The sequence below is a fragment of the Neolamprologus multifasciatus genome, chromosome 14 (genome assembly GCF_963576455.1).
Source record: "Neolamprologus multifasciatus chromosome 14, fNeoMul1.2, whole genome shotgun sequence".
Taxonomy (NCBI): domain Eukaryota; kingdom Metazoa; phylum Chordata; class Actinopteri; order Cichliformes; family Cichlidae; genus Neolamprologus; species Neolamprologus multifasciatus.
This window is the reverse complement of record NC_140452.1, coordinates 6,448,305-6,473,588: the sequence shown is the minus strand read 5'-3', so window position 1 is coordinate 6,473,588 and position 25,284 is coordinate 6,448,305. Positions and strand designations below refer to the sequence as shown.

At 40.3% G+C, this 25,284-nt stretch overlaps 1 protein-coding gene across 10 annotated transcripts in view; it reads right to left on the bottom strand.

Moving 5' to 3' along the window:
* The window catches only part of LOC146503363 (muscleblind-like protein 1), a 73,127-nt gene that overhangs the window by 23,041 nt on the left and 24,802 nt on the right, over window positions 1–25,284 (bottom strand). For all 10 annotated transcript variants that reach the window (XM_085184538.1, XM_085184537.1, XM_085184545.1 and 7 more), the window contains one exon: window positions 626–796. In XM_085184538.1, coding sequence (XP_085040664.1) covers window positions 626–796 — 171 coding nt within the window. The remainder of the gene's footprint in view (window positions 1–625; window positions 797–25,284) is intronic.

Genomic DNA, 25,284 nt, shown 5'->3' with positions numbered 1-25,284 from the left:
TTCAAGGTTCAAAAGGTTGTGCATTCAGAGAAGCTCTTCTGCATACTTTGGCTGTAGCAAGTGGTTAGTGGAGTTACTGCTGGATTCCTATCGGCTCAAAGAAGTCTGTCCATTCTCCTCCGACCTCAGGCATCAACAAGGCATTTTGCTGCTCAGTGGACATTTTTCAGAGCAGTCTCTACAAACCTCCAGGGTTTGTAGAGAGGTGTAGAAAGGTGGACAAGAATATACCTACTGCTCGGTCTGTGACCACGGCGTTGTTCTTTGTAGACATATTTTCCTCATTGCCTTGTTTAAAAATGGTGGTTTAAATTTCGTGACTCACTGACGAACCATTTTGTGGCATGCAGTCTAACGACATCACATTTTGGTGCCTGCTCGGATCACTTGGAACCCCAGGCGAGCAGGTACTAAAAGAGGTACCATGACCTAATGGAAAACCCTGAAAACGTGGCGAACCGTGCCAAGTCGATCTGAGTAGGTACTGATGGAAAACTGACTTTTGACCATGTCTACATGCCAAAATGCACTCAGTTGATGCTATGTGATTGGCTGATTAGACATTTTTGTTAACGGGCAGTTGAACAGGTGTACCTAATAAACTGTCTGGTGAGCGACTACTCACCACTGGTTGTAGCTGTGTGCCGGGCATCATGGCGTTAGCGAGCTGCATCTGCTGGGCCAGCATGGCCATGTTTTTCTGTTGGATGAGGTTGTTTCTTCCATTGATCTCCAGCTGGGTCTTTAGGTGAGGAGGAGGATGCAGGTACTTACAGTTCTCTCTGGAACAGCGGCCCTGATGGGATGAGAGACGAAGAGGAAGGAGGAGACAAGGAGGGCAAAATCAAGGGAGGGGGGTGGGGAAGAAAGACACATGGGAAGTGGTGGATTAGAGTCCTGTTCCCTTTAACCACAGCCTAATGTATAGACGTAATGAGCCTTGAATTAAGTCGCTTCCCTCCTATTTAACCGGCGCCGACCTCACATCCTTGACATCTGGGCCTGCCACTCTTTTTGCCATAAAGCAGACCAATCAGTTCTGCAGAAGATGTGGGCTTACCACCTTCTCTATTTTCTCAAGGTCCCACTGGGAGACAAATTAGCTCCAAGAGCAGAGATAAAGAGGATTAACTGTCTATCTGCTCTTTCTAAGAGATTGCTTCACACAAAGCAAACATTCAACAAACACAATGTTGCCGTGTGCCTGTGATAAAAGGAACACTTCATTGTCTGGAAATTATTCTTTTTTTGGTTTCATTTGTTTATTATTTGATCAAAATCACGAACTTTGTGATCATAATTTCTTCAATGCTGAAATGACATCTTTAAATTAAGTCTAATTTTAAAAGTAAAAGCAATTGCGTTGAATTGATTCGGCATTGTTGGTCTAACCCCAAAGAAAATTTGTTTTGGGAATCTAAATTAGCAAAAGCTCCCCAGTCTCCTCCATCCTACCACCTAAGAAGCTGTTCAACTTGATGCTCGATGTTTTAAAAAGCCCTGTGAATCACCATTGATCTCCACTCAATTCGAACAAATGAGCCATGTGTCAATATCGGACATAATTTCAGTAAAGATGAGGCGGGAGAACTGATGTAGGATCGATACGTGATTGGAGACTCCGGTGACACGAAACATAAACACATTATGGCAATCTAATGCTGTATTATGCTACTATGCTAGAGACTGTGGTCTGCGTCTGTGCGGACTCACTGCTGTGGGTGCTTATATTCATCCTGCAGCCAGCAGCCCAAAGGGAGGAGAGAATGTAATTTACACTCTCATAATGCCTGCTCCACTGAACACTCCCCTGGCTAGGTGTAATATCTTAGATATCTCCACCTCTCTTTCACTCCCCCTTTCTCCCTCATTCTCTCCCTTTCACATCAATCCCCATACATCCTGAGCCCCGTGCTGATATTTGCTCTCCTCATCATGAATACAGAGCAGCGCAAGTGCCGACGTACTGCTGTGATCTGTGTGTATATTCATGTATGTGTGCAGCATTTGTACTACTCCTTGCCTTTGTCAGCTTCTCTCTCTCTTCTTCTTCTTCTTGTGCCTCAACCACCTCATCAAAATGCATCCTCAATCCATCTATTCCCATTACTGCTTTATGTAAATCTTTTTTCAGGGGGACTGGGAAACCAGCCCTGCGACAACTCCACAGTGTCCCCTCCCATGGGGAATTAAAGGTTGGCTGTCATGCGACTGCTTATCTCAGTGAGATTACCTGCTGCTCACTGTGGCCTACTATGACACCTTCCTTCACAGCCTAACACATACACTCTCCCACTCTGGCTTTATGCTTAACACCTCTCTTCTTTCTCCTCCTTTCACTTCCTGGTCTTGCTCTGTCTCTGCCTCTCTCCCATTTATTCTGCCTAGCAACAGCACGAAAGGTACTTTGCATTGGAGAGCAGCAGAATGTCAAGACTTCATCCAGCATTTTGATTGGCTAAAAGCTGTGAGGAATAGCATTCCCAGCCTGACCATTGGCCCAAAGGCACATATTGACAATGCTCCAAGTCATCCCTCCCGGTTCATCCCTATGTGGCTGTAAACTATTGATCTGTGTTAATTGGTTAATGTCTTTTGATTTTCAGGGTACATTCCCTCTGGACTCAAGCATGTCAGATCCAGCCGTGTGTGTGTGTGTGTGTGTGTGTGCAATCAACTGTGACAAAGCGGCCCCTCAATTACATAAATTACAGCTCTATCTGAGGGCTGTAATTTATGTAAGCTCTTTTTCAGCGGGGTTCCCTGCATCGGTTTTCAGTGGTCAAAGCTCAAAAGGTTTTAAGCACTTACACATTTTAACAAGCCATACTGGGAATAAGCTGCAAAATGATTACTTCAAGAATAAGAAACTTTTGTAAAGGTTTTTAAAGAAGAAAAAGTTTTAGCTTCTGGTAAACAGGTGGTGGAAGTGCTTTTCTATGACGAGCAAGAATGTAGATGATCTCATGTTGGCAGTTTAACTGGCACCACTCAATCGTTCACTGTAGTCAAACAGTGTTATTTTCAAAATAACATGGACAAAATTCTTAGGTTATGTTTTTGAAAAAAAGGTATTTTCTTTCTCGAAGATGAACAATATCAGCAAATTACGTGGACCCTGATAAAGACAGAATCTGAATTATCATTTATTGGCTACATTCAGAAAGGTCAGCACCCTGATATATTCATCCCCCTCTATTTTCACCAGCAGGGCCATTATCTATAGCAGCGTTGTTGTTCTCCGAACAATGCCATGCATGAGCCCGAGGTCCTTGCCAATCATTGTCTGTGATGTTAATGTTTTGGCTTCTCTCTTGTGCCTTTTCACCTGTCTGCCTGTCCTCCATGGAGACGTTAATATGCTAACAGACTACTAGCATCTGTCTCTCAAGCACTCCCCCTACTGTTCCATCTTCTTCTCCTCTCATCTTATTTTTGTCTATTTCTGTCTTCAGGTCCAGTTCTCTGCAACTCCCTGCCCCATTCTTTCTTCTTAAGAATTAAGCAAGTTTCACATGTTTGGTTTACTCTCCTAATAATGGAGGTAACTATTCCTCAAATCCAGATTCTAACACTTGAACCAATTTACCTTCCCAATATTTAATTGCAGCAAAGAATAGTTAAATGGCACTTTAAAGACAGGAAATCACTTTTCACTATTAAGGTGTATGGAGAATAGAGCAATCTGTTCTTAAAAATCCCCTTAGCCTCATTAAACCAGATTTCTCCCGTGTTTATTATAGTTCCACACATGCAGGTTATTCTGGTTCGGCACCCAGTACCAACTTTCCAGCTGGTCTTCAGCTTCACTATATAAAGGGGAGAAATCTCATTAGCTTTATCATGCACACCTGTCCCTCGAACCTCCCTGACACTGCCCCTTGAGCTCACAGTACCAAACCTCCCCTGCAGCTCCGCCACAGTAAGTAACAAGGAAGTCTTGGCCAAGATGTTCGACAGCTACACTGAGAGTTTCTGAAACCCACAGAGGCAATAAGTCCTAAGTAATAATAAGTTATAAGTCAGTAGATAAACTGATTGATTTCCAGATTGTGAGTTTAACCCAGAAAATTTGAGTTATGGTCGAGAGTGCAACATCCTCGACGACTGGTCAACCACCTTCGGTCGCAAGGTGCAGTCGCAATCCTTGTAGAAACTGCAGTTCCTCTCACACAGATTGGAAAATGTTTACAAATAATTGCTTACTAAATTGCTTGCTAACTTAATAAATACAACAAATTGTTACCAGATTCCAATCAATCTGCCCAGATGAGCAAAACTCGTCTGTGATGAGTCTCTTTCCAACAGCGGACTTAATTCATTTAAATGCAAGGTGTTTAAGTTCTGGTTACATTCCTATATAATAGCATGGCTGCCAAGTACCTATGTAGTTTCAGAGCAACAGAGACAGTCAGTCTATTGTTTTATCACCGTCTTGACGTACCAAAGTCTCTCTGAAAACGGCACATGACTGTGAGTCGTCATAGACCAGGTCCCTCACTTTAACATGGCCATTTCAAGCCATTTCAAGATCACAAGTTTATTGCACACCGTTGTTACAATTCTGTGACTGAAGCCGGTACAAAGATTAACATATCAATTTGTGTCAGCATGCAGTGATAGATAAGTGAGTGGATATAAAAAGATTTTATTTTGAAATCTTTAATCTTAAGGAGACCCTTGGTTGTGACTTGTGGGGCACAGAATTGGTAATTATCTGCTTTTTGTTTTTTCCTAAGTATGTCATGTATTTATAAGAAGGAATAAAACAATTTAATTTCAGGAATTATATAAACTATTACTGCTGTAGTTGTTGTTGTTGTTGTGGTATTAATACTACTATTCCATAGCAGTAATTACTGTCAATATGTTTTTTTAACTGCTGCTTTATTTTATCATCAAATGTAAGTGTATTTTTTGTCATCATCCCCTGGTTCTGAGATTTCTTCCTGTTAACCCTTTAAGACCTACCTAGTTGCTATACATCAATACAACCATTATAGCCCAGATTTTAATAATATGTCTGCATTAAGTGCATAGTAATTACATAAATTGCAAAAAAGTGCAATAAACTACAAAAAAATTGAAAATCGTTTTTGTTTTTTTAACATATATTTCTAGTTAGAGAAATTTAAGAGGCTTATCCCTCAAAACTGTAAATACAAAAAAGTTGCACAAAATAGTTTCCCACCACAGGAAATTTATTTTGAGTGCCTTCATAGTTTTATTTTTGAAATACACCAATTTTTATATACTGCAGGAAAAACAAAAATAAATATTATAATGCAAATTTGCAAAAAAGCAGCATATGCATCCAAATAAACTATTTCCAGCAGTGCAATATGAGTCCTAAGCATCCCAGAAACGACACAGAAAGTCATAAAGTCAAACATACCTTTGAAAAACACCAGTACAGGCTCATGAGGCCCTGATGGTAAAAAAACTACATTTACGCAAAAATGACGTCACTTCCGGTTTCAGGCAGGTCATGGCGGACATGCGATAGTTCACGCTGATGAACGTAGGAAGTGTTACGAACAGCTGATCGGATCGGCAAAGCGTGTTTCTGGAATATTATGTTTTTGTTGCTGCAAGCGCTTTTTATGCAGTTTTTGCAAAGCTATATGTGGAAGGAAACTGTGACCGAGGACAAGCTGATGGCATAAGATGTAAGTACAACTCCTCCGGTTTCATATGCAAAAAAAAATATTGCGCTAGCTTACGTGGTTGCAGAGCTACCGGGATTTAAAAGTAGTTACGCAAAACAGAGCGTGCCCGCTCCGACCGGCTTTAAAGGGTTAAAAGGGAGATTTTTGTCCCCTTTGTTGCCAAGTGTTTGCTCAAAGTGAATCATTTGATCATTTTATTGTAGAGGTTTTACCTTCAAATATAACGTGTCTTGAGGCAACTGCTGTTGTGATTTGGCACTATATAAATATAATTTAATAGAACTTAAAATGTATTGTAATGTAATGTAATGTACATAAAGGGATCAAGGGTCAAGACACTGACCCACATGTTTACGAAGTCATCAAATCACTATTTTTGCGTACATGTGAATGTTTTGAGGCACTGTGATCTGAAACTCGCAATGTCGGTCTTACTTGTTGCCTGTGGTGCTTTGACAGCTCTCTGAAAGATGTGCCTGAGGAATTCCAGTGAATAAAACCTGTGGCAGAACTCCTCTCAGAGATTGGCAACAGAGGCAAAGACAAGAACAGAAGAAGTAGAAGGCAGACAGTCAGAGAGAGCTACAGAAAAGCAAAAGGGAGTGAGACAGACAGAGACACAGATGCAGAGTGTGCTTTTCATATTAATATTAATCAAAGTGGTCTGTGCAAGTGATTTCGGCTGTGCCTTTGTTGGCATGTATCTACAGTATATCCTCCAAAGGGCTGAATGGCACATTGCTTTCCACAAAGTCCTTCTGCGCGTTCACTGCCGTAATCACACACTGATTCTGAATGATCTTTTAATCTACCCATCCAGAACGACTCATTCCAACTTAACCACACATAATCCAACAGCCTCTGATCTTTTCCGCATTTTCACTCTGTCTCTCCTCTCGGTGTGCCCGAGCTCCCCTCAAACCACGGCTGCACCGTGAACACCGTGACCAGTGTGACAACTGTAGAGCTTAAGTCTGGACGGCCACCGTTCCAAGTCCCTTTGCATTATTAATTCTCTCTCGGTGGAACCGCCTTTCCCTCCTGCTGCCAAAGACAAGCATCAATCAAGAAAGTGCCGTCTGGTTGAGGGCTGTGGTGAGAATACACAAGCTCACACGCAGACACGCACTCTGGGGCATGTGCTTTACTGACCAAAGGTTCCTGTTGGCAAGCATACGTCAGACAAAATATGACATCAGATACGGTACAAAGAACAGCCTGTCTGAGGACTCAGAGTGCTGCCAGACAAGCCGATGTTGTTAGTACGCGCACACATACACATCACACACACAGACACACGTACACACTCTAAAACAGAATTTTTATTAAGCAATACAGTTCAGCTGCAAACCACTGGCAAATCAGGCAGTATGTTATGAGGTAAACCCGATGACAAACATGTTTTTCGGAGACAAAAAAACATCCTGTTTTCATTGCCTTCCCTTTTTCCACCTCTCCCTGTTCCATAGCTAATACCAGCCGGCTATATAAGCCTCATTGTCTCGATCCAATCATTTATTAAATCTGGAACACCCCAGGTGCATTAGTATATTAGCCTGGATCAGTTAATGACCTTAAAATCTCATTTAAGTGGGCAGAGGGATAAGCCGTTGAGACAACGACAAAGATAGACGTGTGGACAAAAGAATCACAGACAATGATAGACGAGGTGACGCAACACACCTGGTAGAAACTAGTAATGGAACATAACAGCGGACGAATACCGCCGAACGTCACGGCTGACGTAGAATCCGAGGAAAGCTGTTAGCTGCAGTGCTCAATTAGCCAAAACACCGATTACATCGCCCAATAGCACACAGAGTGTTAGCATGTTTTGGGTGGACGTTGGTACAAAATCATTAGTGCAGGAAGTTAATGGCAGGGCAAAATCATTAGCCCCCGTGGCTAATGACAACACTCTGCTGCTGCTGAGCTGAACTGCTCTGAGTTTGTGATCTATTACCATACACGACGGACATATCTAACTCAAGTAGCTCATGTCAAAAGAGCATTTGACATTTTGATTCATTTATTACTGGCTATCATTCTCCTTTTTTAAAATTAATATTATGCTCTGCATTAATCAGTCCTTTTTCAAAGTAAGATACAGAGAGAGCTCACAAATCCCAGTGCTTCTTTTATTTGCTCTGAATACACAGGCTAAATCACATCAATCAAAATATCAAAAAATAATGATAAAAGCCTAGAATTAGGATTTTTTTGTTAAGATTGTCTGGATTTAATCATGAAAAAAAAAAAACAGATCCCATGCAGGACAGATTTTGAAATTCTTTCCATTTTGCTGTGAGGAAATGAACGAAAGTCTCCAAACAGATGATCAAGAAACAGGCACTTGCTGAAATCACATGAAGTGGACAGAAACGTCTGAGGAATTACAGTGGCATTGCAATTTTACCACCAGTGCTGACTTATTTCACAGTGGGCCACCCGACAACTAAAGGAGTGCACTGGAATTGGTTCAGAGAGTGTATACCATGTAATCATTAGACTCCCTTGAGGCCGGGCAAATGAGGATAAGGCATACCTTCTGTATCTGCTGCTGACCGGTCTGAAAGTGAACACGAGCATGGTTAAAAAAAAGTCAGCATTAGCACCCAAGAAATAAAAAAAAGGATTAAATGAAGCGTCAGCAGCAGAGCCTTTTTTCATCTTTGCTCACTATGCTCCTTTTACTAAAGTCACACAGCTCAGACTTCTTCATTTTATTTTTCACTTGCTTATAGGGCTGTTCGATATAACGATATACATCGGATGACGATATAAAAACGTCTATCGTTTCATTTTACGCTATCGTTTGTTTCGTGGTGTCGCAAAATAAACTGTTTAATATTTTTTCATCGTTTTGATGGTCACTGTAGTGGCTATATTCATTTCTTAAAGTTCTCTCTTTCTCTTATATTTAATATAACCACACTACAGACAAGCGCTTGTTTTTATTTGTTGTTGTTATTTCCACGTAAACCTTTCACAATAAAGCTCAAGATCCTGTTGAGACTTTTCAAAATAAACTGAATCACGTGAAAGATCAGAGTATTTACGGATGAGAAGCAAAAAAGAGCCGTCAGGTGCTAAAAGATGAACCTTACACTCAAACAGAACAGGCTTTTCCCCGCAGCACGCCGTGTAATAAATACTCACAAAGAAAACGGCGGCCATTACAACCTATGTCTAAAAATGTATCGTTTCATGCATCAGTTAAAACACGACGCCCAGCTGGAAACACTTCCCGCAAGTCGAGCTGCCCGAGATTCACAGAATTTACAGAAAATGTTACATTTTTGTGATATATATATCGTTATCGGACGATATATATATATATATATATATCTTTATATATATATATATATATATATATATAAAAAGATATATATATATATATATATATATATATATATATATAAAAAGATATATATATATATATATATATATATATATATATATATATCTTTATATATATATATATATATATATATATATATATATATATATATATAAAAAGATATATATATATATATATATATATATATATATATCTTTATATATATATATATATATATATATATATATATATATATATATATATATAAAGATATATATATATCTTTATATATATATATATATATATATATATAAAGATATATATATATATATATATATATATATATATATATATATCTTTATATATATAAAGATATATATATATATATATATATATATATATATATATATATATATATATATATATATATATATATATATATATATAAAGATATATATATATATATATAAAGATATATATATATATAAAGATATATATATATCTTTATATATATATATATATATATATATATAAAGATATATATATATATATATATATATATATAAAGAATCTGCTTTAAAATGCGGGATGAAAACGTTCAAATAAAAAAAAGTCTCTGTGGCGTCTGACCCTCTCGGCTGCATTATAGGTGGGAAGTGTTATCTTGGCTCCAGCGGGAACGTCATTGTCGAGTTGGGTAAGGCAAAGTCCCTAATTAGCTTTGTTCTCATTTAGTCTACAACGCTATCTCCCCTCGGACAGACAAATACACACATTTTCAAACACATATACACACATACAGACAGCAATGCAGAGAGAGGCGAGAGAGACCACCCCACAGCCCCTGAGATCTGGCCCTTCTTCTCTATTTCTCTTTCAATTAACCCTCTTCCTCCATCCTCTATCCGTTCATCTTTTTCTCTCGGCCTTTATCTCTCCTTCACTCTCTGTCTGAGCGTTCCCTATTCACAATCTTTAAAGTTTAGTCTAATTCAGTTTTATCTCCCATTCACTCTGTCAAAAAGGCAGGCAAAGAGCAGACCCATTAAAACAGGCTTAATGGAAGACTGTTGAACAGGCAGACAGGACCCAACAGCTTTTAGTCCTAATTATTTCCTGCCCATCGCTGTAACGCTCGTTCTGCAGTTATACTGTATGGGCGTCACTGGCTGCTGGGGACAGACCTCTGTTCTTTTTTTGGATTTTCTTCATCTAAACCTTCCCCCTCTTCTCATATCTTGCTCTCCATCAATTTTCACTCTGCTTAAATTGCTTTACACTTATTGTCATTAAGTGTTCATTAAGAGGTGGGCTAAAGAGTTTTTTTTTAATTGTTTGCTTATGACTCTAAAAAAGATGGAGTTGTCCTTGTAAAGGAACAAAAGATGCTTGCTGACAAAGAATGGCAGCAGCCTTTGGTTTGTGCTGTGATCTTTAGCAGCTACGTAAAGTGGCTCCGAAGTGAAAACAAAAGATGCTGTTGGCAACAGGAGACGGGCAACAGAGAGCGCCGCTCTCAGCCAGTGAAAACTGCATTTGACCTGGTCGCTGGAGAGCAAGAAGAACAGTTCGATGCCTTCTCTGCATAATGACCTGAAGAAGGCCTTAATATCAAATGACTGTTCTTTTTTTATGAGTCAAGATCAGATGCAGTAAAGTCAGCTGGCTGGAATGTTTTATTCAGCTCCTCTGATGAGTCATGGGGGACATGGCAGATAATCACAAGACCACAACCTGAAGCTTCAGAGTGTGAAAAACTGAGGGCAAGTTGTCAAATGCTAGTAGAGACATCTCTTCTTACATCCATGTGTGGCACATCTTCGTTCACGCTCACACATACTCCTTCAACAAAGGGTGTCACTGTACTGGCATCAGCAGCTAGTGTCATTGCCTTGAGGTTAAAGCAGATAAGAGAGGATTAGCATTCATTACTCCACAGAGTGATGATACACCCACTGCAAGCACACACAAAATGATGCACGGGCGTTCTTAAAGCACACACACTCGAGGAGCGTAGCCAAATGCTTTTCTCCAAAGATTCTATTAATAATAGAAGGGAAGTACAAAGGAAACAACAGTAATACAGCATGTAATCCTTTGTATCATCAACAACTGCAGAGCTGGAAATCCTTAAACTGAAGCCTTTGGGATACATGACGAGTTTTGGCATTGTTGGGGGAAAAGAAAAAGAAAATAAGCACAACAGTAAAAAGGAATTAGCTATTCAGTATATTCCTTCTATTTCCATGATGGTTTCATGATGAAGTTTCCCATGTGCACTACCCAAGAACACTCAGAACAAAAGTAAGAATTGTTTAAAAAACTGATAAATAGGCGTCTTTCCTCCCTCAGAATCTTGTCTTCTCTACAGGAAAGGATTCAGCACAGAGTGTCTTTTTCCTGTAAAGAGCCAAAAGGGAGCAAAAGTAAAAGACGGGCAGAAAGAATAGAAACAAAGACTGAGATGGAGTCACGGGTTAAGGATGTATTGTGTTGGGGTGATATATCGTGTAGAAAAGCATGACACAATGTGTCTTAATTCTCTCCCACACATACTGTGCACAGCAGAGCAAAGGGCCATCACCCCCTTCCGTCTTCACATAGCGCCTTCCGGCTGCACACTCATCCACATCGATCCACATTGATCAAAGTCGGCTTGTACCACTTCAGCAAAGAGCGGGGACGCGCTGATCACCTTCTCTAAGCCTCTTTCACAATGGACTCGTCTTGTCAGAGGTGCCACTGCCATGTATTGTATCCCGCTGCAGTCGCAAAACGTAATGTTGTCCATCAACAAAGCCAATTAGAAAGAAAAAAGTATGAACAAATTCGGGCTAAAAGTGAACAGAATGTATACAGGAGCTTAGATGAAAAAGCTTGCTTGAGAAAATAAGGATCTGACTGCACTCTAGATGTCATTCACATCAAATATTTGTGAGGACATGTAGTGCAGGCTAGACTTAAAATACCAGCAGGGAAGCTGCGGTGGTAGACACTGCGGTGACAGACAGCAAGCTGTCGGCAGACCCAACACAACACAGCTGCTGTAGCCCTTCTGATGGCTGAGCCTGATACCGATGTAATCCAGTTAAAGCCTCCTGAAGAATCACAATGTCTAACAGCAAGCCCTGCAACATGCACTATAACAATAAAGGGATATTAGAGACATTCTTCAATATTGCACATGCCGAAGAGCCGACTGGCACCACTCCCGTTCACTTCCGCACTCCCTTTCTCTGTTATTACTTTCCTTCCATCTGCACACCATCTTCCCGCACTTCCCTTTTCTCGACCTGTCCATCATTGTCCATGTGACATAATTTGATTTCCGTCCATCACTCTTTCACTGTCTTTCACTTTATTTCGTTGCTACACAGTCTCTTTTCCTTTCTGACGCCACCCTCGTGTCTCATCCGTGTCTTTGCGGGGATTACACTCTCGGTGTGTTTTATGTCACGATGATGCAACTGGCGATGCAGACATTTTCTGCAAATGACACCGTCTCATTGCGTCATCTCACCTGGTTTTATTTGTCATTGTTTACTCGTTTTATTTCATTTCATGTGTTCATTTGCTCAGGTTTGCATGAGTTGCATGTTTCCGGGTGGGTTTTTGTAGGAAGAAAAAGAGCGAAGAGCCGTGCTGAAAGCAGTCAAACATCCGCTCCATAATGGTCATGAAGGATCAATACTGCATGGCGACAAAGTGCTGATAAACAGTGTGGTTTCTGTTAATTAGCACTTCTCTAAAGATCTCTCTCTCACTGACATTTTCTCCTCCTCTTTTCCCTACTCTTTCACTTTCTGTACTTCCCTCCCACCCTCTTCATTCCCTTCCATTAAAACCCTTTGTTTCTCTGACTTGATCGCTTGGTCACTCCTCTAAGTCTGCTGACGCTGTCCTCCCAACCGACACTCTATCTCCGAGCAAAGAAAACAAAGTGAGGGGAGGAATCCGAGTTCTTTTCACAAGCGTGATGAATATCCCACTCCTGTGTTTGTGGCTGACGGCTCTCAAGGATGAGATTTAATGAAGCGCTCATCCAACTCTGATTATTTTCTAATTAAAGGAAGGAGAGATCAGGGCAATGAGTAAATTCATGAATGCATGTTTATAATTGCGAGGCAAAAAAACCCCCAAAAAACAAAACGACAAATACGCCAAAGACAGACGCCAAAGACGGTAATCATACTCAGCTGAATCTTGTTTACTGCACTCCATTGGGAATGGAGGTCATTTGGCAGGAATACGCGATCGTAGCACTTAAACAAATTACAAATCTAACACAGAAGTATGTTTAACATGTTCAGCAAAATGCGCATGCAGCTGCTGTAAATATTTTTTCTTACTTGCATTAATCCGGCTGGACTTCATGGCTAAGAAACTGGATATCTGCAAACATTTTTCATAGGATGCTCGGGAGTTAGGAAACTTTAGAGGCAGTTTTTCATACCTCTTGTATCTTGCCGTTCAGTTCTTATACCAATAATTTAGTTATTTGTCAAATGTGTTGCTTAGTTGACCTTTTTAGAAGGTGAAAAATTAAAACCCTAATTAATATCTACGCTGTTTAATGTAAATGTTGTGTTTAAAAGTCCTTGTTGTATTTCAGAACTGAAGGTTGTACAGAGAGCGCAGCTAAGGTTTGGTTCTGCTAAGAGTAGTCACCGAGCGTAGCTGGTCAGTAAATCCCTTCAAAATATCAGGCTTAACCATTTCTAATTTAATATGTCTTCACATTAAGGATGTTAACCATTCGTTTTTTGTCAAATGTTTGTGAAAATAATAATAATATGAATAACAATCAAAAAATACCTTTGTAATGAGTAATGCATGTGTTGTTTTTATAAGTTATTTTTTTGATATCAATACTGATTGTTAGGATCCGAGGTTTGCTTACACAAATGCATTTCTTGTCTTTCAGCGAGGCTTTGAAGTTTTTAGCAATTCGCCTAATTAGCAAAGACACTGTTTTGTTTTCATCCTGTAATCAAATGCGCTGAGTCTATACTCCCTAAGCGTAACAATAAGACAGCAACAGTATGGGCTCAGAGTCAACACCAGCTGTTTAGAAGTAAAATGTTAATAATGACAACGATCCCAAACATAATGCCATGCATGCATGTTTGCAAACCATGATAGAAAAACATAAAAGGGAACACTACGAGTTAGGGATTGGCCTCCCCAGAACCTCAACATTATTGAAGCACTGTGGGGTCATCTTGACCCTAGAATGAAATAAAAGGCAGCCAACATCCAAAGAGGAGTTTTGAATGTCCTTCAAGAAGCCTGGAAAATGAGAAAGCGTTGCTAAAAGGGTTCAGGATGCGTTGAAGTCTAAGCTGCTTTCAACTGCTTGCTTGCCACAAGGGGACACCACAGCAGGTAGCTCTGCATGTTTGATTTCAGTTTTTATGCCAGATGCCCTTCCTGACCCAACCACAAGGGGCATGTGTGTCTCCAGCTAAAATCGAAGCGGAGACCTTTCTCTTGCTAAACAAATGTGTTAACTACTACACAGTAGGGGTGGGGGAAAAAATCGATACTGTGTAGTATCGTGATATTTTGTTACAAAAAAAGTTTTTGTGGACTGGAACATGCTCTGACTTCAGAGCATGTTGATCAGCTCCTTTTTCTGAGCAAGAATCCTGACATTCCTTCCAAATGTGCTTAACTTTTTTTTTGGCAGCAATAAACTAAATTTAAGACATGTTTTATTTTAATTAAGTTTAAAACTTTTTTATTTAATGTAAAATTATATTTTGTTTTAATTTACTTTCAAACTCTTCAGTTGCTGAAGGGGCTGCATAGTTTTCATAAACTGCATAGTTCAGAATAGCTGTAATTGTACCAGATGGTTGATTCAGTTAAGTTGGACTAGACTGTAATACAAACCGTTCAGTTTGTCAACAATAAAACTGAAATGAGAGAAAGACTGAGTGCGAGACTTTGATATTAGAGAAAATGAATATTGATAAAGTTTACCTTTATGTACAGAATCTGAATATCGCAAAATATTTTTAAAAATTGCAATAATATCGTATCGTGCGTTAAGTATTGTGATAATATCGTATCGTGGGATGTATGGTGATTCCCACCTCTACTACACACTGGAGAATAAAACTGTTCACACCAAATATTGACTTGTTAAAATTGTATAACCTCTGTTTTTGCCTTATATACTATGTCTTAATCTGTGTTTTTACATGTTTCATGTGACCAGGGAGCAGCTAAAAGTAGTTCGTTTCGATCACTGCACCTATTTCTCATTGTCCTAGAAATTGCACGGTACTGTAGATGAAAAACAATTTTCAAAGACACAATAGTTTGTCGTGTGGAGACATTCATTTCAATCCAATTTGGTTTCACACAACACCACAACTATCAGCCTCTTATTGGAAGCAGTGCTGCAGACTGCCCGTACAACACGTCTGCCTTTGTTTCCACTTTGATCATCCATGATTCTAATTTCTCTGTTCCAACGCGTTGTGATTTGCGAGCTATCCTGCCGTGGCTTCCGTGACGACATAATCGCTTCAAAAATGTCCAATGACACAACAGCGTGAGACATGCCCATCCTCCGGTTTCCTGCCTGCTCTAGCCTGCAATATCATTAACCAGGCACCAAAGCCACTCTATCGTGATCACCTACCTGAGGTGAATATAATTATTTTTCAGGACCCTTTGTGCTTTACTGAGATCAGCGAGTGTGCTTGTGTCATTGCGTGAGTGGGTGTCTGCGGGCGAGAGTAAGTCTTTGTTGCTCATGTCAGTTTGTGTGTTTATGTGTTGGAACCTGAAAGTGAATGATTACACTTCAGAAGAGCTACTGCACGATGCCCGCACTGGTGCGATCGGATGAAGAGTGCGGGGTCAGTGACGGATAGAGAGAAGCGGAGATGGAGCAGAGACGGGGGTAGGCAGAATTACGGTGCAGCCAATCAACAGAAGCAGGAAAACAAGTTGGCAGATGACTCTCTGTCCTGGGGTGAATTAATGTTCTGTTGCTTCCACTCTCCATTTACTTCACCCTCCACCCCCGTACACCTTACTTGTCTGCAGTCTAATTTAAATGTTTGTTTTATTACATTAACCTGAAAGAATTACGAACGGAGAGCTTTGAAAGGAGCCCGAAGATAGAGAGAGGTGAGGTCAAAAAAGGGGAGGTGGTGGAGGAGGAGGAGGGACAGCGATCAGCACACGCGGAGAAAGACGACGAGTTAGTTTGGTGAGACGGGGGACGGGGATGGGGGGAGTCGAGACAGGCTAACACGAATGGATCGCGCCATAACTGATTAGATATTCTATCCACAACAGCACTAGCAGCAGGAGCAGCAATAGCAATGGGACATCACGACTCAGCACGCAGATATCCTGATATTACCTTCAGACTTTCTAAATGTCCAGGACCCTCCAGTTTGTTAAGAAAACACATGCAGAAGTACGCATACGCAATGCAGGAAGAATGACACACATATTTGTAGAGAAATACGCACAGAAAGATCACAAGTTGAAAAATGAAGGGTGCCAAAAGGTGAAAGAAGGAAGTTTCCATGAGCTGCGAGGCTATTCCTGAATGCCCTTGTATATATTTTGGCTCTGGTGTTGTTGTGTCATGTCTCCATGCTGATGCAGCATGTTTAAAGATGGATGTGTGTGTGTGCTGATGCAGTGTATCCACAGATGGATGTAATGGTGGCCTCTCTGAGGACAGAGAGACGTTTAGAGGAGACGTTTCAAGGGAGGACCTGCTCGTGAATACAGCCAGACAAAGTTAATAGCTGCTGGCTGCGTGCTTTCACTCCTCAGTTCACGGCAATGTGCTAATAAAAGTCTCTCTTAGGCCAATATGTGTGAAAGATTATATATAGTATATCCTGCTTAGGAAGACCAGACAATATAAAAATGGATCTGCAGAAATCGTAAGAAACAAACAGAAGTATAAAAGTACTGATGATCCCACAGTGACCGAAAGGCGACTTAGGGGTCAAACTGAAATTTGTATCAGCTAGAAAATCAGCAAATACTTTCTGGTATGTAACTTGTTCTGCACACTTACTTGGTAAAAAAAAAAAAATACAGTCTAATTTATTTCACTCTAATTTTCTGCAGTGAAGCAGCCCTTGACATAAGTGTTTTTGCCACAGAGTGTAAAGTCTAATGGGAATCACTGCTAATTTTAGCAATCTAGGCTAACTAGCTTTCACTTCCTTAATTTTTCAAAGTGTAATGGGAGCTCCCAAATGCCAGGACACAGCATCTGCTAACAATGCTCAGCTGTTTACTCAAAAAAAAGAAGCTCGTTTACTAAAATATGTTAAATATGCAAAAAAGCATAATGATTGTAGACTACTGAAGTAATTACAGTGAAATGAGCAAACAGCCTGGAAACGAACTAAAAACTGCACTCTAATTAAAAAAATATATATATATAAAATGAATAAAACTTGTGTAAAAATATTACACCATAACTCTGCTCCCCGGAAGGCCAAAGATAACATTACAAAGACGCTTAAATTTAGTCCATCTAAACTAATAAAGCCCCAGACAAACAAATGTCTCACCAAAATATGATGAAAAGTGATAAAAGATAAAATCGCTGTGTGTGAAATGGAAATGAAAGTGTCTGGGATGCCTGTAAGGTAAAAAAAAAAGAAGAAGAAGAAGAAAGGGGAGAAAGAGGGACGGAGGGCGGGATGGTTTGAGCAGAGACAGATTAACAGAGGTAATGAGAGGAGAGGATGAGAGCGCAGAGCATGGCAGAAGAATACAGATACAGAGCAGATTAACTCTGTCGGAGTACGTTTCCTTTTCAAAGAGTCCTTATTCAATATACTGCATCTCTCTGTGGACTACACACTAACACACGATCACACCTCTACTTCTGTTTTCTGCCGGGCTCTCATCTCAATATATATTGCCTAGCCTACTCTGCTGTTATCTGTCCTCGGTGCTTTCCTCTCGCCCGCTCTTGCTCACCCCTTACATTTTTGAAAACGTTTTCAAGGACTTTGAGGTATACAGTATAGCTATGTAGGTCACTATACCTTCCCAATGCTGCTGGCTTGTGTGTCTCCGCAATGTGGCGATGTATGTGTGACTGTTGAGTGTAGCTTTTAAACACTGATCACGGTGACAGGGACACCAGGTGATCATTGCGTAAATATATTTGTATATCGCAAACTAAGCATACAGTATTGATTCAAACACTAGAGCTTTACAACACAAATACATCAGCGTTGTTGGTTCAGAGGATAATGAGTTTACCAAAGCTGGAAAGTGGTTTTTTTTTCCACTGACTATCTTGCATGAATTATTAAGGTCCTTTGGGCGACTTTAAACAAACATAGTAATACTCCATCTTATTTGATTAGAACGTGCTTCTTTAGTCCCCACTGGTTGGTACATCAAAGTCTGTTTTTTTAAGTAAGGATTCAGCAGAAATCAGACCTTGTTGTAGACTACAGCCACATCCCAGCGACTCTGATAACAGCTAACCTTTTTTAAATATTAACATGAGCTTCTGTGGGTTTTCAGTGCCTACGAAGCTTTTGCTTTTTACAAGAAAATATTGTAATAACCTCACTTGTTGCTTGCGCCACTCTATCGCTTCCTTAATGCACTTGAACAGGCACTCTGGTGTTTATGGCGGTAATAACACACATCACCATTGGTGTGATGATAGCAAGGGATTCTCTGTGTTATTGCAATAATACAGTCGCCATATCTCAAGTACACGTGGAATCACTGGTATAATCTTGAATGCAAAATGTGTGCGTGGAACATTTAATATGCATAAACAGTGGCAGGACTTTATTAAGCTCAGACAATAACAGCACATTTACAGGCCAAACTTTCAGTTAAGAACTTGGCTGCGTCTTGGAGAATATACTTCAAATGCTCTGCTGAATGAAAAGATCCAGGAAGGAACGGCACTTGTGTGCTCAGCTGTAGGCCGTCTGGTTCTCCAGGGCTTTATATGACACATCACTGGGGTTTGGCTCAAGTGTGAAATGAACATCCCCTGGATTGCCAAATCTAAATATGTCCTTACCTAATAAAAGTCAGACCCCACACTGGCCATAAAACTTGAGACAAAAGGATTGCAGGACTTCAAACAGTGTTTGATCTTTCATTGCTGAACTTTCTCTTTGTCTATGTTAGTTTTCTTTTGCCTTTTTCTTTCTGGCAACTGTAGTTTTGAACACAATGAGCAAGTCAAATTAAATCAAACCAGCACCCCTCTATAAACACATTCTTTATAAGATGTTTTTTCTGGCTTTGCACAAAGAGTCAGCATTGAAACCCCCGCTGCCTGATTGGTTAATTACCATAAATCCTCTAACAGCCCATTATTCAACATTACATCAGAACAAAATTGCTGACAGACTGTTAAAATTGTGATATACTATATATACACACCATACGTTTGACCAACTTGAATGTAGGCCACCAAAATACTTGTAGCTCAGTGTAACATGCAAGTATGTTTACTCAACCAAAACTATTAATAACAAAAAGAAAAATATTAAATTGTGCAAGAAAGAGAGAACAACTTGACAGCACGCACTATGCTGTTTTTCACATTTATTCACCAAATGGCAAAGAAATGCTGCAGATTCAGGATATAATGCCCTTGAAGTTTACTCAGTGAAAAGGTGAGGAACAATTACAAATACACTCAACCTAAATATAACTTTTTCTCTTCATAATCTTTCATGTAACATATTTTTCTGCCAAACCTCAAGTTCCACCAGCATAAATAAGAGAAGGGCAGAGAAAATGCATTACTTATACAACATTTAATGCTCCCTTCTTATCACAGAATTTCCTTTAAAAACTACTAATATATGTCTGTGAGGACTTTGAAGTTTTTATGTGTGTGTGTAATGTTGTTTTCTTTGAAACAAACAATTTGATCATCCTCAGCGGGCTTGTTAGAATTCATGTAAATACAGAATAACAATATATTCCGTACAAGATGAAAAAAATCTTCGTATGGAAATTGTGATTATAAAAACTCCCCGCTCCCCAAAGAGCAAAACTAAGCTTCCTCATGTTTCCTGTTAAAATAATGTCTTTTTAAGAATGGAACACATTTTCAACAATGTATCATTTGGTAACTTTGAAAGTAGCTATTCAACACACACAAGCTTTAAAGGGTTCTAAACTTCTTATAGAAAAAAGCCAATTTACTACACTTATAGTGGAATCAAGTTTAATATTTTAAAATAAATATCAACGGCCAATTAAAAAACAGACGTTTTAATGAGAAGAAATTGCTGAGGAAGTCAACTCGCTGTCATCAGTAGCCAATCGGAACCCCTTTGGCTTTTTTGGCTCACTCTCACCTGTTTCCCATGACAGTCCAATGGTAAGTTTATTGTATTTCGTCAGCTTAAATGCCCCCAGATTTGCTTTTTATTCACTTGCAGTGAAACCAGCTTTCTGTCCAGCTGCTAATAGCAACAAGCTGTTGAATTCCTTCAGCAGGAGACAAAAAGAGCATATCCCACTGTTTTCCATTCTCTCAAACAGTTACAAAAATACATTGTTTGTTCAAATCTTCTGAAACGGACTCTTTAGCACACGTGAGTACATCCTGATCTGGCATCTCTTTCTGTTTAAATGTAAATCATTTTAAGAGTAGAGATTATACAAGGTCACTCCAATGCCATGACATCTAAAGGGGAATTTCTGCACCAGGACATGGCATCAAGCTACTTCTGTGCTTGGCAGGCTGAACGGAGACATTTTTCAATACGACACAACTGCACGCAAAGTCAAACGTGAACACCAACTCACAGAAACTCACTGTTAAAAATGAGAACTCAGGTTGTAGACATGTCTGGTTCATTTGAAAAACTTGAAAAAAATGACCTATTAGAGAAGAGTTTTGAGTATTTGAACAAAGTGGTAGATGCTGTTTGATTTATTATCGTAGACGACCTCTAAACAGAATGATGGCTGAAAACATCTGAAGACTGGTAAAGAAGCAATGCATTACATTATCAGTACTTCTTCCAATAGCAAATTAAAACTAAATAAAATCATTTTGAAGTTGTGCTGTGTACCCAGACAGATTCCTCATGTCTTTTTAAACATCGTATTCTTTGTTAGTTGAGTTACGTGAGTCCAGGCCATGAGGGTCAGTCTCACTGTAATATCGGCCAATCCTAAAGAGCCTCTGCCTCATTTCCTGTCTGCTTTTATCAGTCCATCCTATGTTATACGCCCCGTAAATGGACCTTTCCACCAGATTCACCACTGACAAAAACCTATTTTTGTGACCTTGCTGAATGGCTGAATGAAGTTTAGGTATAAATAAAGGTATTATCATAAGAGACCAACTGGTAAGAATTCACAAGGCTGTGATGTGAAAATAAAATATGCATTTACTGAATCTGAGAAAGACTTGATTCAATACATAAAGAAGATAAAATTAAGGAAGCTATCCACGTGTCTTTCTATTTCTCCTGCTACAAGTCCTCCTTTCCTTTGCTAGCCTGCACTGCAAAAGCACCGAAGGGCGGGTGGTGTGAAAAATTATCCAGGGGTGGGAAGCCACGTATAGCACCATCCATCCCTTTACTCCTATTTTTCTATCCACATTCTCCTGCCTGTCCTTCCCTTATCCCCTTGCCCCTTCTCCATGCCTGGCTATGTATTATGAATTCATCTGCAGATAAAGCAGATCTATCATTCTGTCATGAAGGCAGGGAAGGGAGGTAGACTGTGGAATGCCCTGGCACTGAGAGCAGGGAAGGGCTGTGCGCATAGTGCTATGCTTCCTTGCGCATTCCCTGCTGCGCCTGCTCTTGCCCTCTCCAGCTCTGTCTGTCTGTCTGTTCTCATGATCCATACAAGGCCCCAGCTGCCCCCCTTATCCATTCCTGCCTTACCTGTACCAACTAAACCCACACAAGCCACCTTAGCTTCAACCAAACAGCCCATAACTGTAATAACACAGTGCCTGGCTTAACAAGAAATCCATCCCCAGGTATAAACCAAGGCCTGGACTGCTTGACTGACTCTCAGCTCAAGTCTCCAGTTACACAGAATAACACCCTGCTTGCCAATCAGATAGGGGACAAATTACAAGACGTGCACAAGAGAGTACACAGAGCTCTAGGATCCAGAACGATTGTGCCCACTGGAGCCAAAATATAGAGATTTACCTCACCGATATCTCTGCATTCAGCACATATAAAACATATGAAGTAATGAGAAAGCAGTTAGAGGCATGTGTGTGCATTTTGTACATTTGTCTTGTGTTTATCCCGTGTACGTTCACTTTTATGATCTTTCGATGCAAAACAACCTCTCGGCCATCATGTTTGGCTCTCAGCCACTGGACGGCCTTTACACACAATCTCGTTAATGTTGATCAAAGAAAAAATGAACTGCATATTCGATGTGTATGAGTGTTTATATTTATGTTTTTATTTTGCAGAATCAAATTTAAGAATACATCCATCCAATTTTCTCAACCGATCAAATTCCTATCCCAGCTGTCATTGGGGTAGAGGGTGGATAGAAACAATCATTCGCTCTCACAGTCACACTTAGAATCATATTTAAGCTAACGTGGTTTTTGACTGCAAGAGGAAGAACCCAGCAAACCGGCAGAACCAAACCCAGGACGTTCTTGCTTTGAGACGGTGCTAATCACTGCACTGCTGTTCCACCTACATACGTGTGTTATCAAGATTTACCTCCTTGACTCTCTTATTTTCTCTTTTTTCTTTAACTAAGTTCACATCTGACTCCTTAAAATTGTGTTTTATCTCAAAAGAAAAATGCCTGAATTAAATTACGTCAGCATCTCCTTATCAAATTAATAACATCTGAGATATCAAAATGTTTATGTTGGCATTTGTTCCCCTAGAGTATCTGCATTTCAATATACAGAGTCAAAGGAGCTTGCAAAGAAAAGCGTCTGGACTTCTTTAAGTTGCTTGAAGACGTTTCACCTCTCATCCGAGAAGCTTCTTCAGTTCTAAGGTCAAATGGTGGAGAGTCCCAGATATAAACCTAGTGGGAGTTTCCCCCCACAGAGGGACAAAAGGACCCCCTGATGATCCTCTAATCGCCTGAGCCAAGGTGTGAAACTGGGTGTGGGTCCCAATCAGCCAGAGTTTCGGGTGTAGTACCTCCTGTTTGACTCCCATCACTCTCTGGAACACAAACTTGGAGTAATTAGGACCCTACACCACCGGGCAGAACGTGTTCCCTCTAAGCCTGAAGGAAAAAAGAAGGAACACACACATGTAAAGGAAGCACTCAAAACGTGCGGCTATCCTAAATGGGCGTTTTTAAAGTCAGCAAAGAGGCACAGAAAAGAAGATCAGACACCAGCGAGGAGGATAAGAAGGACAGACGCAACAACATTGTCATCCCCTATGTAGCCGGTGTATCAGAGAAACTCAGGAGGGTTTTCTCCAAGCATGACATCCCGGTGTACTTCAGACCCAGCAACACACTCAGACAAAAACTGGTTCACCCGAAAGACAAAACGCCAAAACACAGACTTAACAATGTGGTGTATGCTGTACAGTGCAGCGAGGAATGCCCAGACCTCTACATTGGAGAGACCAAACAGCCACTTCACAAGCGCATGGCACAACACAGAAGAGCCACCTCCACAGGACAAGATTCAGCTGTCCATCTGCATCTAAAGGTCAAAGGACACTCTTTCGAGGATGCCAATGTTCACATTTTGGACAGAGAGGACAGATGGTTTGAAAGAGGAGTGAAAGAAGCATCTATGTCCACTGTGAGCGACCATCTTTGAACAGAGGCGGTGGTTTACGACACCAACTCTCTGCCATCTATAATCCAGTTTTGAGATCCCTTCCCAGACGCCTTAACGCCCACTCACATCCTGGGCCATCTGACCTCAGGAATTTGCATGATAAGGTGGGGCCAGGTTTCACAATGAACTCACCCGAAACTCTGGCTGATTGGGACCCACACCCAGTTTCACACCTTGGCTCAGGCGATTAGAGGATCATCAGGGGGTCCTTTTGTCCCTCTGTGGGGGGAAACTCCCACTAGGTTTATATCTGGGACTCTCCACCATTTGACCTTAGAACTGAAGAAGCTTCTCGGATGAAGGTGAAACGTCTTCAAGTAACTTAAAGAAGTCCAGACGCTTTTCTTTGCAAGCTCCTTTGACTACGATGACCTGGATGACTGAGAACCTTCACAGACAATATACAGAGTATAATGTCAAAACGAGGTGTTTATTCTTTAACTATGCTAACATTATGGTGGTAGGGTAAGTTTTGTGTCTTCTTAGTGATTTCCTCCAGAATCACCAAGAAGCAGATGTTTCTAGTTTGGACTGAACATTGTTTAGATTGATTTTGTTCTATTTGTAAAAGTATTAACATTCCCATCAGTCTCAGCTATACTTTGTGTTTAGCTGGCAAACATTTGTATGCTAACACGCCAAACAACGATGGGGGCAGCTGTAAAGCAGACACATTAAACATTATCACTAATCTTAGCATTGCTCTAGATTCAGTTCTGCTCAAAACTGGCTCAAAATCAGAAAACTCTCCAACCACAGTGGTTAGCTGCCGTGAGCTAACACTCATGAGTCAAGACGCAAAACCTCTCCAATGTCTCCAGTCGCCAGAATCAAACCTTTGTCCTCTGTCCACCTTTCGTACCACTTACACTGACAACAAAAGCAGTTAAGCTTATTGCAAAATGTATTAAGTAAAATTGGTTGAAAGCCTAGAAACAGATTTGGTGTCATATCTGTGTAATTTCTTCTGGAAGTTTTAATCAAAACTTTACTCGCGCCTAGGGCGTTTTAATCTCTTTTAAGCATTGGATAAATAATTCTCGCCCCATTTATTATACCTTAATATATGTATTTGTGTTTTCTTCACAACATCTCAGCTCAGTCCATTTTCCTCCCTCTTTCCATCCACTCTGCCGTTTGATTTTTCTTCCCCTGTCTCGGAGAGAGGAGTTGCATAGTGGGAGTGTGTTGTCTCAGTGCCAGGGCAAAAATAGACAGTAAATTACAGAGCCTTCTGAGGACACCCCACTGTGCTGCATGACCTCAAAATAACACACACAGACATATACCCACAGACTTACATACAAACGTGAATTACACAGTATGCTGTCCTACTTCTCTATTTCCCATGCAGCCCGTTGATGTGACGATCACACAAAATCCGTTGCAACTTTGTGCCAACCAACAGTCCAGCACCAGAGTTATGTGCCTGCAAAGGAAACTCTGAGTCTGATTCACAG